Source organism: Brachyistius frenatus, unplaced genomic scaffold (genome assembly GCF_029030835.1).
Source record: "Brachyistius frenatus isolate BFR_SWC_R1_liver_20210118 unplaced genomic scaffold, ASM2903083v1 Contig_23, whole genome shotgun sequence".
Taxonomy (NCBI): domain Eukaryota; kingdom Metazoa; phylum Chordata; class Actinopteri; family Embiotocidae; genus Brachyistius; species Brachyistius frenatus.
Genome location: NW_027210622.1, coordinates 3,301,425 through 3,319,000, shown reverse-complemented (window position 1 = coordinate 3,319,000; position 17,576 = coordinate 3,301,425). Strand labels below are relative to the sequence as shown.

Genomic DNA, 17,576 nt, shown 5'->3' with positions numbered 1-17,576 from the left:
TGAGAGGGGGAGAGGGGGAGAGAAAAAGAGAGAGAGAATTCAATTATTTTTTGTCTCTATTAAGAACCCAAACCTCCTGCCCACTCTCCTTACTTGGCAATTAGTGCTGTAGATAATTAACGAGGAGAGGGCAGCACCACACCACATCCCTAATCACGCACATTTCTATCTGGCAGAGTAAGGAACTGTTGGTATAATTTTGTTTCACATTACTAAGGCTAATTATATAATCGATCACTCCCAGCCCCCTGCAGTACCCAAGGTGTGTAGTGGAATGTTTGGATTTCAACCTGTAACTGTCTGCCACTTCTTGAAATGCGGCATTTATTGGATTAAGGAGAAACATCAAAATGTCCGACTGTTCTGATGTGACAGCATAAGATCATTGTTGAAAATATATTTATATATTTGTAGCGCGCGCGTGTGTGTGTGTGTGTGTGTGTGTGTGTGTGTGTGTGTGTGTGTGTGTGTGTGTGTGTGTGTGTGTGTGTGTGTGTGTGTGTGTGTGTGTGTGTGTGTGTGTGTGTGTGTATGTGCGTGTGTGTCAGCGTGCATATAGTCCTAAGCCATGTTCTATGATGTGACATTGCTGACTGGTGCTGACGTTAAGACTTTTCAGGGGAGTGGGGGAAAAAAAGCCTGCATCAGGAGAAAAAGAGCTACCCCATCAAGTGTGTGTGTGTGTGTGTGTGTGTGTGTGTGTGTGTGTGTGTGTGTGTGTGTGTGTGTGTGTGTGTGTGTGTGTGTGTGTGTGTCTGTGTGTCAGAGGGGTGCAGACGGAGAAAACGATAGACTCTGTAGTCTATCTCCAGCACATGGATGAGGAAGGTGGGGTCCTTTGATGTTCTGAATAGTGATTTTAGCTGACCAGAAACATGCCTATAAATGATGTTAGATTTTCTGTTAACGGTGTGAGCCTGTGGCATCAACACACACAAACATTAATACAAGCAGACCAGGATGACAAAATCATGAATACTGAGCCACAAACACGTCGCACATCGTGATCAAGCAATATGCAACAGAATATCCATCATACTCGGTTGTTTCTCTCTGGTACAGCAGCAGTGGGCATTTCATTGAATGGAGATGGATAGCGAGTCATTTGGTTGCAGGCAGGCCTGTTTACAATTCTGCAGACAGAACTGCAAAATGGATGAGCTATTATTGATATTGATCATGGTCTCTTATCAGTACTATTGATTCTAAATGCCGAAAAAGTGAAATTGAAAACAAAAGAATGTCAGCAAACCCTTTGAGGAGACTAAAACTTTGTTAGGAGACAGTGGCGGTAGAGTCTCCAGTGATGCCGATGCCCACTGTCCATCAGGACCAGAACCGACCTATATAAAGACTACCCTCCTCAAAGGGTTAGGGTTGTAAGACAACTGCTGCAGCATAGAATTTAAATTCTAAGAAGAGCGTTGTAATGTGTGAGCGAGCACACACACACACACACACACACACACACACACACACACACACACACACACACACACACACACACACACACACACACACACACACACACACACACACACACACACACACACACACAAGCTTTGCAGATTACATGCTGAGTGTTAAAAAAAAATGCATGTGGGACTATAGTGTGGCAAAATAATCAACAATACCAGGAAGCGGAAATACCTGTGTGAAAAACCTGCACGACCTTTCTCTCTTCTGAAGCTGAAAATTAAAACAATTCAGCTGTTAGCAATGTAACACCTCTCAATCCTCTGCACACACACACCCACACACCCACACACACACACACACACACACACACACACACACACACACACACACACACACACACACACACACACACACATAAAGGCAGATACGTTCACTTCATTAACATTGTGCAAAAAAGATTGTTATTCTCTTCACTCGCCTCCTTTTTTCATTCCTTCAACTATAATTGTCTTTCTTGCCTTTTTCTATTCTTCTTCTTTTCATTTTTTCTTCCAGATTGTTTTTTTTATCATAATTTCCTCTGTTCCTCCATTTCTTTCCCTACTCATTCTACGCATCTACTGTCGAGTAAATTGATGACATGAATTACTATGCCACTCGTGCGTGAATGGTCATATTCTATTTCCTAACAAATATTACCACATTAAGATAGCATACTACTCAATTAGCTATACATAGTTGGGTCATTACTGAAATCACAAGGAACACTTTTCCTTTTCTATAGAAAGCTTTTTTCTATAAATTCAACCTTTACTAGGCAATTTGGTCAACAGCAAAACACAGATTAATAGATTCCACTTACACATGTTCCATTATCTATCACTTTACATGTGTTACTGAATAACTTAGAGGGAGCAGAGGAGATTAAACGGTGTGATAATGAGACAAAAGGAGGTTGATAGGCAGAGGAAATATAAAGCAGACCAAGGGACTCTGATGCTAAAGCTAAACAAAGAAAACAGAGACCGCTTAAGAGGTGGCAGCAGCTGTCAATCTGGCTGCCAAACTCCACCCATCACTGTTGACCTCAGCAGAGACAATCAAGAAACAGTCCACCATTCAGTCGGTCAGTCAATTAGCCAGCCGAGCCGGCCAGTAAGCCATTCCCCAGTGATTTAACTCACTTTAATTGAAAGCCTACATGAACAAAGTACAGGACTAAATTCTTTCCCTGTCTACTGCTGTAGTCAAACAGATCCTTTGCATACTCTGGATCGAGTTTCCATTAATGCAATCCTAAAGTAAGCACTCAAGCCTGATTGTCAACAGCATCTTCATAGCTGTAGCTCAGAGACTGAAGTTCATTAAACACTGAGCTATGACGTAAAATGTGTCCCAAGTCTGTACTGAGAATAACTCCCAGCCTGAGAGCGCGTTTTATTAAATTTCTCTTGATCTGAAAAGAGTTGAGGAACCCTGCCAAAGACTAAAAGTGGTTATCTATCACCCATAATGCTGAGCAGAATTTGTTACAGAGACACACACAGAAGAGGATAAAGCAATGTCTAAAAGCAGCTATTTATCATCAGGAAATCTACTGTGTTATGTATGGTTCTTCATCAAACTCTGCACAAAGAGACTTTTCTAACCCCTGAGAATAAGTGTAAGACAAAAACACTATCCACTGATGCTATTCAACTCACTGTGAACTTGAAAGAGTCCCTCTATCAGTTCCCTTTTCTCTCCTCTTGCTGTTAACTGTCTGTCATTGAAATTACAGGCCTCTCCATACTAGTGCTTGCAAGGAAATCTTTATCTCACTCAATCACTCGGTAAACATTCGCCTTCTGTTTCTTAAGACAATACCTTAGTGAGGCTGCGGGCAGCGCTGTCCTTGCCCCCGGGGGTGAGATTCCGGAGCTGGACATCCAGCAGTTCGACCAGTTGGGCCATGGCCCGCACTGTGGATGGCACATCGCCAGGACGCAGAAGCCCTTTAGTCTGCTCTGCCAGCTCCCTGGCCACAATCGCTGCCGTCTCGCCCGACCGAAGCTACGAGCCAAAGTGGATGACAGGGCAGGAGAAAGGCACAAAGTGAAAGAAGGAGAAAGATCGATGGCAGTAAAAAAGAAAAAAAGTCAGATGAGTTGAGAAGTGAAAGGATATTTGGGAAAAGGAGAAAAAGTTTGAGAGAGCGTGAAAGGAACAGTGAAGGAGAGGAAAGAGTACAGTAAGTGTAGCATGGAGAAATGACAGGACATAAGAGGAAGGACCGTGAGGTGAAGGACAGATGGAGGAAGGGACGTCGACGTGAAGGAATGGAGACGACGAGTGAAGAAAGGACGGGAGAGGAGAAACACTTGTGAATACACAAGTTAGTTAAATGGCTGAGAACATTCTGTTGCAATGCAGATTTCACTGGGACCATTTTCCATGATTTGTCTGATAAGAAAGCCTTAAAGTCTCATGTGAAAACAAACACAAAAAAAAGCAATGAATTGAAATCATAATTTGCCAGAATAAAAGTCTCTTGAAGAATCAAACACAGTAATGTTTCCCCAGCCGAGTGGTTAACCTATCATGATGTACGTTAGCCTATAATGATAGCACACTGTAAGTAAATGGCCTTACAGGACATTTCCACTTCCCTCCAGCTAAATACTATCTCTCAGATCTCAAACAGGAGTTAGGGTTAACGAATGAATCTTCCCCTGTGGCCAGTGCTACTTCATGCGTTAAAAAAATTGCTCCAGGACTATATCCATAACACGTACCCTTAAACTTGGGCTCAGTGGGAGCCATGAGGACCAACAGCAGCATTCAGACTTACTTTCTGCATGATGTGGTTGACCCAGGGCGACGTGCAGTTGCTGAGGTCAGGGCCTTGGGGATCCCAGTAGCCCACATGGGCCACGCACACGTATGTAGCCACGCCTGCAAGCCAAGCAAGGCAAACAGGATAAGACAGGCCTGACATTCAACAGGAGACACGAAGAGTCTTGAGGTGCTTGGAGTTCACAAAGCATTTTGTGTTTGCAGTGTGCAATGTGTGGATGGTAACTGAAGGATTGAAGAATCATATTTGTCATGTGAGCTAGTTCATTAAAACAAGGAAAATCGCCCTAAGGAAGTTAGTCCATGCGATAAATAGAGAGAAATATTTATGTTTGATTTTGCACTTAACACAACTCAATATCTTCAGTCTCCCCCCCCAATTAAATTGAAAATGAATTATATAATGATTTTTTTTAACGTTTTCTATAATATACTTTGGTCAGCATCACTGATTTTATACGGGCTCTGTAAATATATCGATTTAACTTTACTACACTCGTGTATTGGAGGTACTTCAAGGATAAGGTTTCAAGCTCATAAAACTTGATGCACTGTTTGTGGTGTACACGGAGACACTACATTCTTAATATACTTCTAACAGATTAGGACTGTGATCACAAGGGATGATAAATGTTGTTTTTATGGTACTTTTGTATTTAACAGTTGAAAATGTTTAGACTTTTCTTTATATTGTTTTGACAATAATTTGGAAAATAAAAAATGTCAACAAAGAAAAGGAGGAAACAACACATAATAACAGAACAATGTTTTTACACATACTGTTACCAAGTCATGCCAGTTATACACTCTGCTATCCATCTACCCATGCAGCTTCCTTACCCAGTGTCCCTACAGGGCAGGGCTGCTTGGCCGTCTGGCCCTGCTGTGTCCGTGGCCACGATATGTCGGCTGTCACCCTTGGACTGCAGAAGTCTTGAGGAGGCAGGGCAGGGGGCTGCGGGGCAGCTGGAGGAACCTGCACCGCAGGGGACCGTCCCCTACCTTTCTGATTGGTGTCGGGAATCTGATTGGTGTCAGACGATGAACCTCCGTCAGGAACCAGGATGGGCTGGCGGACTGTGGTGGTTGTTCGGTACCGCTGGCCAGGGGAGATGGTGAGCAGAGGCCTCGGGGTGGTGAAATAAGGAGGAGAACGCGTGGTGGTGGCACGGCTGGTAGATGAGGAGGAGGAACCTCCCCCACCGATTGGACCTGCTCCTCCCCCTCCTCGGTTAGGGGGGATCATGGGAGGTGGACGATAGTCTAAAGGGAAAGAAGAGAAGATTTAAATTCACAAAAAAAACAGAGCTAGAACCCAAAACGGGTGGATTTGTGGATCCCGATATGATTGAAATGGAGATGTTTTAATAAGTACTGGTTGCCAGAAAAAGAGTTCACAGTTTATTCCCAGGATGAAAAAGTCAGAACAACAGAGTTAAAAGAGCTGTGATCAAGCAAACCATCTGCATTAGCACCAAGCGATATGAGCAATGGCCTACAAGCGTAAATAATATAGTGACAGACACAAACACATTTGCAGGCATTCATTTACACAACACTAAATAGCTTTGACAGGGAGTAGCTCAAGTTTCTGATGACTTCCCAATGTTAGTGTTTCATCTCTTGTCAGTGCTGTAACACGCCAGATCTTTGTGAGGTTATTTATTACTCTGAAGGGCAGGACATGTTTCTGAACAATTCCATCAACAACGATTATAACAGAGCAACTTGAAAGTGTGTGCTCAAGTGTGTCAAGGATTTTGCAATAGTATCAATGTATAAAAATCTCCAGCCTCAAGCAGGGCCAACGATTGGTTTTCCCTGCACAAGATTACCAGTCTTTCTTGCGGGACTGGTACACAGTAGCAGTTCTTGCTGCCTAACCTGGCAGAAAAAAACATTCTTTCAGTGTCATGCAAGATTGATAACACCATGACATCACAAGAGGCAGAAAGGCCACTTAAATGCATATGGCACACTCTTTTATTGTCAATATTTCATTGTAAGAAGGCTTAATTATTAACATTGACCCTGTTTAAGGGACAGAAATAAAGAATGAATGGAGGAGAGGATGGAAGGAGAGAGGAATCCAACATATGTTTGTGAAGTGTTAGTGCCCTCCTGTAAGCATACTGTTTCTCATGCCTGCTGCTTTTAAGCCACATGTGGTACAAATCAATATTGCAGGATTGAAAGCTGGATAGAAGAAAATTGTTATTTACAGTTTCTCCTCATTCTCCATTAGAATTATTTCATTGGTTTCAAATTATTGGGAAGTCCTTATGTACACAGGTGGAGCCTATCTTCTAAATCCACAGCTCCACTGTGACAAAGAATAGCTTAATCTGCCCAACTTTTACCGCAACACTGAGTATTTTTAAGAAAACATAAAAATTATACTCAAGCATTTTCTTTATAGGAAATTGCCAGTACACAGACCTGTGAAACCTACAGACAAGGGACACGGCGTTATGTGAATAAGTTTGGTGAAAACAGTATTTTAATATTTTATAAATGTATGCTTTTGCACCTGGTTATTATTATTAAGTTATTGTGCAAAATCCACACAGCACTCTAAATATACTCTGCTTGCAGGCCTATGCAGCTGATAACAGTGTTTTGGCTTCATCTTCCTATTGAAAACCCACAGTAGGTGGATTTCTTGTAGTACACATAAGGGCATGCTCACACACAGGGAACAAACAGATATACATGGAGAGGCAATTCTCCGAGATCACAAGGCTACTTGAATATGAATTCTCACGATTTCATGGTATGCTCTTTTCACAACAGAAATATATATTTCTATGATTTCGCTCTGTAAAATCACTGGCTGAAAATAATTTCAAAAACACTTCTAATAACATTTAAGAGAGTGCAACAGCCAATACCAACATCATGCTACATGATTTCTGGTTAATTATGTCCTTTGAGGGGTCAAAAATTAAACTATCATTTTCTTCAAGTTGTGATAACTAAAATATGAAGTTGACTTTTGCTACTCCAAGTCTGCCATGATGTTAAAATTCTTGATTTCATGTCTTTCAACAAAAATTAAAAGCTCAGGCACTTGTGTTTCTCTTGGTGTGCCTCAGGCCATATGTACTACACTGTGGTCATTGATATTGAAGGGTTACAGAGTTGTTGTCTCTTAATGGGTGTATGTTTTACTGGAGAAAAGAGTGTAATTGTATGAACTATGACTGCACATACTGTATGTATAACTGCAATATTTTGGTGTGCTATATATGGACTGTTAAGGAAGAATCAAAGTCAACAATATGTTCTTGATCTGAGGGGACTAGAGTTCTATGAGGCCTGATTTGCGGTGTGCATAAAATTAGTTTCTTCTTTCTGCAGTGTTTTGGTAAATGTTCCTTTGGGGGATGATGGGAAGGCATGATAGAGGAGAATGAAGTATGAGTGTGTGGGTGGTAGGAAAGAGTGGGTATTTACATTATTTACTGTGAATTGAAGTTGTCCCTTCCTGTGGATTTTAAGTTTAATTAAAGACACGTCTCTCCATCTTTCTGCCTCGCTTCCTCTCTGTCTGACTGGTTGACTGACAGCCATGTAACATTCCCCTCCTCCTGTACGTTCTGTTCTCTTCCTCCACAACTCAATGGAGTGTTTCCGTACCTAAACTGTGCTGCTCCCCATTTCTGAATCACCGCCGCCCTGCCTCATGCATTCTCCACGGAACATTACCATCAATCATGCGTGGCAGCAGTGGCCTAGGGACTGGTTGTCAATCTGCTTGTGTTGGTGTGTGTTCTTATGAAGCCAAGTCTGAGTATGTGTGTGCCTATCTGGACTCAAATGGGAAGCTCCATTAGGGGCTCTGCGACAACAATAGAGGAGTATTGGTGTGTGTGTGTGTGTGTGTGTGTGTGTGTGTGTGTGTGTGTGTGTGTGTGTGTGTGCGTGCGTGTGTGTGTGTGTGTGTGTGCGTGCGTGTGTGTGTGCGTGTGTGTGTGTGAGGTTGATGTCTGCTGTCATTTGAGTACAGGGCAGAAAACACAATGGCTGGCAGCTTGGGGTGAGGTAACACAAAAGTCTGCAAGCATTACAGGCAAGGGGCCACAGCACTTCACTACCCCGGCATCTCCATCTCTTTACCCTCCGCTGCTGTTCTGTTGACATTTTTTTTTTTTTACCTGTTTTCATTGCTCGCTCATTATTTCTTTCCCTTTGTGCCATATTTTTGTTTTACGGATTTCAAATTCAATAGTTCTAAACTCTTTCATGTGTACATCTTTGCATGTTCTTTTATAGCATTCTATCTAAGAAAAAGGTCTTGTAATGTGATGAATTCATCACTTGCATCCCAGAGGATGCAGTGAAAGAGGCTGTGAGGAACTAAAGGAACATGACATAACAGGTTCATGTAACATTTATCGAGAAAAAGGCTAGAGGTTGTACTTGTGGGGGCTGACATATCTCCATGCATTTAGCTTAAGAAACCTTGAGTAAATGTGTTGTGAATACTGTCTGATGTCAGCTCACCTAAATTCAGTACAAGCTGATCAGAGATTTTGCACCATATGCCTGTGGGTGACATATTTCAATATGATTTGGGAGAAACGTCAATTATCACATTACCTACTATCTGATTCAAGGAGTTGAATGAAAAGCATTAACATTCTGATGCAGAGATGGAAGAATGTAAATTTTTCATAATCTTACTACGTTGTTGCTGTGCTGGCATTCTTCCCTGAGAACACAAAATGAACTATTCTATTTAGGGCTGGGTAACGAGCTTAAAATCAATATTACAGTGGATGCGAGTTTTCAGGATCAATTACTGTATATATCACAATATGACAAATGTAAGAAAAACAATCTAATTAATTATCAATGAAATAAACTATGAAGCACACTTCAGTGTTCTGCTTTACATTAGACCAAACTTTTCAAATGTATGACACAGAATCAAGCTCTCATTTTCTGAGATTTTAACAATGATGTTCAACAATTCATTTCAATAATGTATGCTTGTAAAACAGCACACAATATGAACATGACATATCACAATATTACAATAAAGACTGAATAACTACCCAGCCTAATTCAATTTAATTCTACCGATGAGGAAGATTGTGTTATATTATTGAAAACAACAGATCAGCTTCTAATGGACCCTGTGGTGAGAAAGTTCTGCTATCTTCTATTTACAAGGACAAGAATAAAAATGCAATCGCCGCTTTTATGTCAACATAAATTAAACGAGTATGTGCCTTATCATATTTTTCAAAATAATTCAGGTATAGCTTTTAACATAGCGTAAATATAAAATCATATTGGGAAAACAGCAATATTTTGACTTGTTGATGAAATTACGTCAGACAGTTACACGTGGCTATATTATATAAACATCTGAGTTACTGTTGTTGTTTACAAGCTAAAGAACTGACAGCTAATTTCTGTTTAGTTTTTAATTAATATTTCAAGGCAAACTATTAAGCTTACGCTGACGTATACAACTGTAACACCCATTTTGTTGAAACAGTTTGTTCTTGTGATGAATAAAGAATAATTTTTAGTAGTTTGTCATATGGTCTAAAATATTGTCATCACAGAAAAACCCTGAAATACTGTGATATTATTTCATCACCCACCACCAGAGCTTAAATTATTGAGAAAATTAGAAAATTAAATATCTGCATTTTAATGTCAACTAACAAACTTCATCTGTTGAGAATTGTTTGATATTATTCTATTCTATTCTAATCCATTTGTTTTCATGACCTGTAGTGAGCCCAGGGGAAGGTGAAACAATGGCAGCCTGGCAGTAAACTTGTTCCTGAAGTTGTCATCTGTCACCACACTGGAGGGGCCACAGAGATGCTGTCAGTCAGCCTGGGACGCAAGCACATGATCATCTGACATGCAGACAGATACTGTGCGAGACTGTGTGTTTGTGTGAGAGTGTGTGTGTGTGTGTGTGTGTGTGTGTGTGTGTGTGTGTGTGTGTGTGTGTGTGTGTGTGTGTGTGTGTGTGTGTGTGTGTGTGTGTGTGTGTGTGGGTGGCAATGTTTTTCTCTGTGGGTAAGACTGCCTGTCTCTGCCTCTGCTCTGTTGCCGAGAATGCTCTTGTTGACTTCTCTTGGTAAACAGAGGGATCGTAAATCCACAGCACAAAAGGTAGAAGGCAGAGAGGAGAGGGGAAATGAACTTCCTCTTCCTCTGGCAAGTTTCCCACACCATCAGAAAAAAAAAAGGCAGACAGACAGCGAGAGCGAGAGCGAGACAGAGGCAAAAAAGAAGAGGGATTTAAATGAAAACAGAAGTTTCACAGAACTGAGAGGAAGCATCTACACTTCTTAATATGCAAGATGATCACTTCTTGCACTCTGCCTAAAAGTTACTGCCTCCTTGCCTCAACACACACACATCCACACACGGTCCTGAATGGTGTGGAGAGATGGATCCAGAGGGGTAAAAGCAAAATGATAATCTGACTGGAGGGCACAAAGCTTTCTAGGCTGGATAGAAGCACACACACTGAATAGCACTGCATACTGCGATAACGCACTACCCCTATGGCTGGAGAGAGAGAGCGCGCGCGCGTGTAAACACACACACGTGCGCGCGCACACACACACACACACACACACACACACACACACACACACACACACACACACACACACACACACACACACACACACTTGAGCGGAAATGTACTTTTCACTCACTTATGTGCGATGCAATACACACATCAAGAGCTTGTGGCGAGTGGCTCAAGCCTGCTGATAAGACAGAATGGAGCACTTCAAAGCAGTGATACTTTAAGATAAAAAAAAAAACAACCTCAACTAATAGAGCCTCCCTCAAAATGGCTGCCAGGCACCATCGTGTTCCACAGCTCATGTTTCACATACAGACACATTGCTGCTCAGCACTGTTGCATAATCATGTCATCCCCCGCTGAGGTTGGAGGCACCTGCAGCCAGTTTGCCAATTACATGCTTCTTTCCTAATCAGGGGAAGTTCCCTTGTTCAAAGCAAAAAGCTAATGGGACAGACCCATTTTCTATTTTTTTTGTTGTGTTTCTGTTTTATAATGTACGGAATCATTGGCATATTTCTTTAAAGTCTGGATTGCGACCTCTGCTGTTCCAGACATTCAATGAATTTGTGTAGAACAACTGGTATGAATACACAAAAGGCAAACAGAAAAATCCTGTTAATGTGTTAGAATGAGAGCAGTAACCTCCAGCAAGTGACCCTATGCAGTTCAATATGTTGCTGCCCTAATGTATTACTTTGCCCCTTTTTAGACCTTAACAATTCATACATAATTTTTTTTTTTTTTTTTAAACTTAACACAATACAGCTTTGGTAACACGCTTTGCAAGCTGCTCTCATTCCTATTTACTTCCTGCAAGGCTGTGGGCTTCCCCTCCACTCTATTGTTCTGGCCAGGCCTACTTAATTTGGCATCTGCTGTTTGGCAGAGCAGAAGTGGTGCCGAGGCCAAATGCACGCAGAGGGCCTGGCTGGGGCTATCTAATCGATAAGGACACACTGCAGGCAAGGAACAGGTGCAGCAGACTCTGTGAAGCAGAGCTCAGTTTCTGCCGAGACGGCTGTGTCGTAATCTATTTGGGAAAGAGGGAGATAGGCAGGGAGGGAGATGGCCGAAAAACAGGTGATGGATGCAGGTGGAGAGGACGAACAAGAGAGAGGGCAAAAGTGAAGTGAAGACTGAAGTCTTAAAGTTACTACTGTGTGTTTTCACATTGCACTTTTGTACAGGATTGTGGTGTCACTGAACAAGTGGAAATTATGATTATATCTGTTATGTAATAAAACATGTTAACATGAAAAAATGTAATTCAGCAAGACACAGTTGGAATGTTTTGATTAGGATTAAAAGCTTGACGATTGCCTTTGTCTTTTATTTTTTTTTTAGGCTATTTAAAAATATGAACATTTCCCCTTTGTAAACAATCAAACACTCAAAGTGAACCTGACTTCATTTTGAAAGGGCTGAATCATCTCAAGTGGTGTTAACAGCTCAAGGACCGAAAACACGGACTTTGTGCACACACATACACACAAACGCACGACTTGGCTTGACAAGCAAGAAATGTGCAGAGGGTTAGTCTAATCAATGATCTGGTGAAAGAGGGCCTTCATTTCAACCACTAACTGTTGTTTTTCTCTCCACTTCAGCTTGTTTCGAACATTTCCTGCACTGCTTAGCCCTGCTTCTTGATTGCAATTTGATGCCGAGGGGAGAAGAGAGGAGAGGAGAGGAGAGGAGAGGAGAGGAGAGGAGAGGAGAGGAGAGGAGAGGAGAGGAGAGGAGAGGAGAGGAGAGGAGAGGAGAGGAGAGGAGAGGAGAGGAGAGGGCTTAAAGACAACAGACACTCCATGCTTGACCTCCTCAGGAAATGGCTGTGATTCCAGCCATTAGGAGTTCAAAGGTGAACCTTTACATTTTCGTAACCTGACATAAAGGGAAGTAAAGGTCATCTGCACATAACAAATCATTACATAATTCCAGTGTTGATTACTTAAATTAAAAACTGAGATACCATTTTGGACACTCACAATATTTGACTGACCAGTGAACAAAATGTTGATATCAATCAGTTTTTAATATATTTTTGGAAAATTAAATTTAATAATTACGGTTTTTTTTTATTGTTTTTTAAAAAAAAAAAATCTCCCTTAAATAATAGTGGTAATGAGAAGTAATTCTTTTTGAAATCTCTGTAACTCTTGACACTAAAATGATGCTTAAAGACAAAGCATTCAAAATCTCAATTTAATGAACCCAAAAGAAAAATGCATTTAAAAAAGAAAAAGTGTCCTGTTGGATTCTCTGAATTATTTACAAATCTGTACTTACAGTGGCTGTTGTTAAGAAGCTACTGCTTAATTTGAGTTCATATATTTTTTTTAATTTTGTACAGCATTGTTAGAAAAGTGAGCTGTACACAAAGGTTTGGTTGATTTTTTTAGCTAAAGAACTGTGGCTACAGATTTTTTTAAATATACAAATTAAATACAGCATGTGTGTGTAAAAGTGTTGAAATAGTCTTGCACAGTGAGAATGCTCTTGCATAAGATATTTTTGAAAAGTTATCGATAATTAATTCATAAGTCACTACATAGTAAAAATGCTCAGAACCAAGAGTCACAGTGTGTATTTTTTTCTCTATCTGATTAACTTCTTTAACACTGTTTCTATAATACTACAAACAAAAACATCTTCAGGGTTACTAAGGAAACTTTCATAATTACATGTCTTTCTTTTTATACTTCATATTAGTGTGCTGATTTTATCCTGTCGAATATGCAGTCAGTTTATCTCCCTTGAACATAAGACTTTAAGTAGATCATCAACTTAAAGGGCAGCAAGACAGCAGGAGTAGAGTACAAGTAAGACTTTGAGCATGTGGAAATTTGCACCAAGAATAAAGAACAAAAAATAGAGAGAAGTGGGGTAGCAATAGAAAATGAGACGAGAGCGATGACGAGTAAAACAAAGATAGGAACGCAGCATCTCAGCTTTAGCCCTGTTTGCCCCTCCCCTCCTGAAGATGCAGATAGCATGAATAATTTTAAGACTTTGTTGAGAAAACTTTCTAAAGTGTGGCAAGGCAGACTTGAGGTGATAAATTATTCAAATGTTTCATCGGAGCCATGCTGCTTGCGTAGGGCAAGCCTCTATAATATGCATGTAAGAAGACATGATGAAACAACTCCATAAACAGTAGAGAATGAGAGAACGTTTGGGGATTGTGGGGTGGGAGAAAGGGGTGATGTGCAGACAAGTGACTTTGACTCTGACTTTATATAGACATTCAGCAGGCCTCTATAATATATACATCTGAGGACACCCGATGAAATAGCCCTGTGTGATGAGGGAAAGGGTGTGAGTAGAAAAGGAGGGCAGATTAGGTGGGAGATAAGGACGACAGAGTCAAAAGAGAAAGATGTATGAGAAGGAAAGAGGAAATATTGAGATTCCTGCCATTGTGAGTGCATGTGTTTGTGTGAGAGACAGGGAGAGAAAGAATGGGGATTCAACAGAAAAAGAAGAAACACAAACAGACATGGGAGACAATAAATGTAGAGAGGCAGTTCACTTTCTTGTTAAGTACCAAGGGAGAAAGAATATGCATTTCAAAAAGATCCTCTATCAGCTGCGTGCTGCATCGACGGCATGATAGAATACATGGGAGTAAACCTTTATATCATCGGTTAGCCCAAGGTGAACTAAACCTGCTTTATTCATTTCTCCCCTGTGATGTTTAAAGTCTTAAAGCAAACCTGATGTGATATATAGGACCAGGAAAGATGTTCACATCTTTCAATACCAGGGTCAAATCCAGTCTTTCAATACCTTTTAGTTTGAGGGCTAGAACCCTTCTTTTTCCATTTATAAAAAAATATTTCTCAGCAGTGTCAACCATTTTTTTACGAGGAGCACCAAGACTGCAACTTTGCTGAAACGTCTTACAGATTTAGCAAAGGTGGGTCTCAAATTAATACATATAAGACACAAACTGTTCAGCACTCAAAACGGTTTCGGTTAGACACCCAGTACATTAGGGAAGGGAGTACATAGGAAACAAGGCAAGGTCAAAACCTTGTATATGAGGAGGGCTTTTAATTAGAAACGGACACAGGAAGTTGACCCATTCAGTCAACCAGTGGTGACCTAATCAGTCAGTTACGTGGCATTCAGCCAAACAAGGGGGGAACTTTTCCAGTAAATCACTCACTGACTCATTGACAGACTTTCATGTTAATAGGACTGGTCCCAGTCAAAATGAAAAAACACATCTATTTATTATTGTTGTTGTTTTTTTTTTTTTTTTTTTTTTTTTTTTATCTCAAAAAGGCCTTTTACACTTTAGTGAATTTCAAGACTCTTCCTTTGCAGAATAAAGAAACAGAAGTCATGTGAAAAAAATTTGAAAAAAAAAAGACAAATTGCGTTTGACTGGCCAACTCATCAACTGCAGCAGAGAAGAAGCGGCTGGTGTGTCTGCAGCTGCCGGAGGGCAGAGCTCCATGTCCAGAGAGGACACTCAGCACTCAGCTGACACCACCCTGTTACAGAAACTGTACATGTGTTCAATGTGTGGACGTTTACTGGCAGAATAAGCAATGGGGCTGTGCTGAACCACACATAAATGTACAACAGTAAGGATGGCATCATTACGGGCATTACCTTGGCATAAGTAAAACATAAATTGCATCTTGCTTCAATCCTCTCTGTGCACCGTCCGATGAGCACCCTCAGTGACGCAAATCCAGCACACCCACGTTGTGGCGTGTCAACAGATGCATGCTGGCTACAGTGGATGGACCCCAGCTGCGACTTCTACATTTAATAAGGAACTTCTGACCTCAGTGAGGTGTACACCACCTTTCAGCTGCCGTTGACTGTTTGTTACTGTTCTTTCTTAAAGCATCTTTATACTCCACAGGCTTCAGCTACTTTGAGGAGCGCAGAGCGTTTGTGATCCTGTATTTTAATGTTCATGCTGTAATAAGGGGCAAGTAATATGCATCTTAAAATTTCATCGGCTATTTGCAACCACATAATCAGAGATTTGACCTATTTTTTGTTCCATTTCAGTATGGATGTATACTTGGAATTTCTATTCAGATGTTTGCACAAGATGACAAGGTCAGGAATTTATGGATTTTATTGTTATTTTTTGCCTTAAGTGCATGGTGTGATGTTCTTTCACCAGTGTACAACGACAACGTACTACACTGAGTAGCCTAAATGTTTTCCTTATTTAAAAGGTCTATTATATAGCATACGGTTTGATTTTCATATACAATTTTTCTTTAATCACATCACTGTTTAAAAAGCAATGATTCAGTGTTTGTTCAGAGTACATTTTAACAGACTTTCTTATTACTTTTTTTTTGTTGTACATTTTTACCCAATTAATTACAGTACTTCCAGGACTCTTTCCATCCCTGGAGTATGCCAAAGTAACTATGTTCCCATTCAGATGTGTGCTCTAAAACAAAACAGCTTAAGTCAGTTTAATCAGAAGTGAACTCTTTTAAACCGTCTGCCTTTGTTACTCAGTTGGACAGACACAACAAAGAAATTGATGCTCTCTGTGTTGTACCCCTATACACTCAGTCCTTGGTGGCCAACCTCGTTCTTTTTTTTAAGACCGTGGCCCATTTCCTGTCTCATTTCATATCTTAAGAAGTCTATTTGAGCTGAAACAAAAACAGGGAGTGCATTAAGCTACATCAGTAATGAGTGTAAACCTCAGAATGGCCCCTTTCCTTGGTCTGTTTCCTGAACTGACTAAAGGAAGAGAAAGAAAGAAAAAAAAAAAGCGCTACAACACGGCAACTTTGACCAGAGTCATCTTACAGTATGCTTAATGCATCTGAAGTGAAACTAAACAGAGAAATACCTTTCTTTTTTCTGTGTTTAGAAGGAATGAAGAGCAAAAAAAATGAACGAGGATGCAACAAAATAAAACTTCAATGAATCAACTTGCCGCCTCATTTTCTGATGAATGAGAAAACCATGCAGTTAAGGTAGTTAATTTATTCCTTGTCTTCATTGAATGAGGGAGCGGAGCGAGGAGGAGAGTAAAAGAGCGTAGCAGCATTGATTGTATGTATTTATTGCCCACTGGTCAGCAGTCTGGCTTGTTGCTTTGCACTGGAGGTCATTCTCCACATTGAATCCCCATTGATCTCCTCTTTAGAGCCTCCTGAGACACCCAAAGCTCCATTATGAGACCCTCCACACTCTCATGCATGCACCAATAAACATGTATGGACATTCATGAATAGAGAAACACAAACTCTTACCGTAAGTACATTAGCACATGGGCATGCACATCATTGGGCATGCACACATTTTTACAGCATGGCCTCCCTTTACACACACACACACACACACACACACACACACACACACACACACACACACACACACACACACACACACACACACACACACACACACACACACACACACACACACACACACACACACACACACACACACTGATCGGTAGAAACCAAGTTTAATGCTGCCTCTCTCTATAATTTCTTGTACTGCGCCTCCTAACTGCGTGTAAGAGCATGCGTTAATTCAGACATCATTTAATAAGACACGCAGCCAGACTGCCTTGACCACTCCATAGAAAGGTGCTGAAAGGCAATTACGCTGGGCAAATAGCCCTTCAGGCTCCAGGGACCTAAGCCCTTCCATCCAGAGGAAAGAAGGAGGGGAGGGCGGACACTAACCTTACACCAGAGTTGAAAGAAAGTCACTATGGGTTAGACAATATCCCCAGCTCTTT

The 17,576-nt window shown here is 40.9% G+C and overlaps 1 protein-coding gene across 10 annotated transcripts in view; it reads right to left on the bottom strand.

Moving 5' to 3' along the window:
- Positions 1–17,576, bottom strand: part of adgrl3.1 (adhesion G protein-coupled receptor L3.1) — a 125,765-nt gene that overhangs the window by 38,973 nt on the left and 69,216 nt on the right. For all 10 annotated transcript variants that reach the window (XM_069697415.1, XM_069697417.1, XM_069697416.1 and 7 more), the window contains exons 8-11: positions 5,095–5,517; positions 4,250–4,353; positions 3,286–3,471; positions 1,651–1,689 (exon numbers count right to left, since the gene is read on the bottom strand). In XM_069697415.1, coding sequence (XP_069553516.1) covers positions 1,651–1,689; positions 3,286–3,471; positions 4,250–4,353; positions 5,095–5,517 — 752 coding nt within the window. The remainder of the gene's footprint in view (positions 1–1,650; positions 1,690–3,285; positions 3,472–4,249; positions 4,354–5,094; positions 5,518–17,576) is intronic.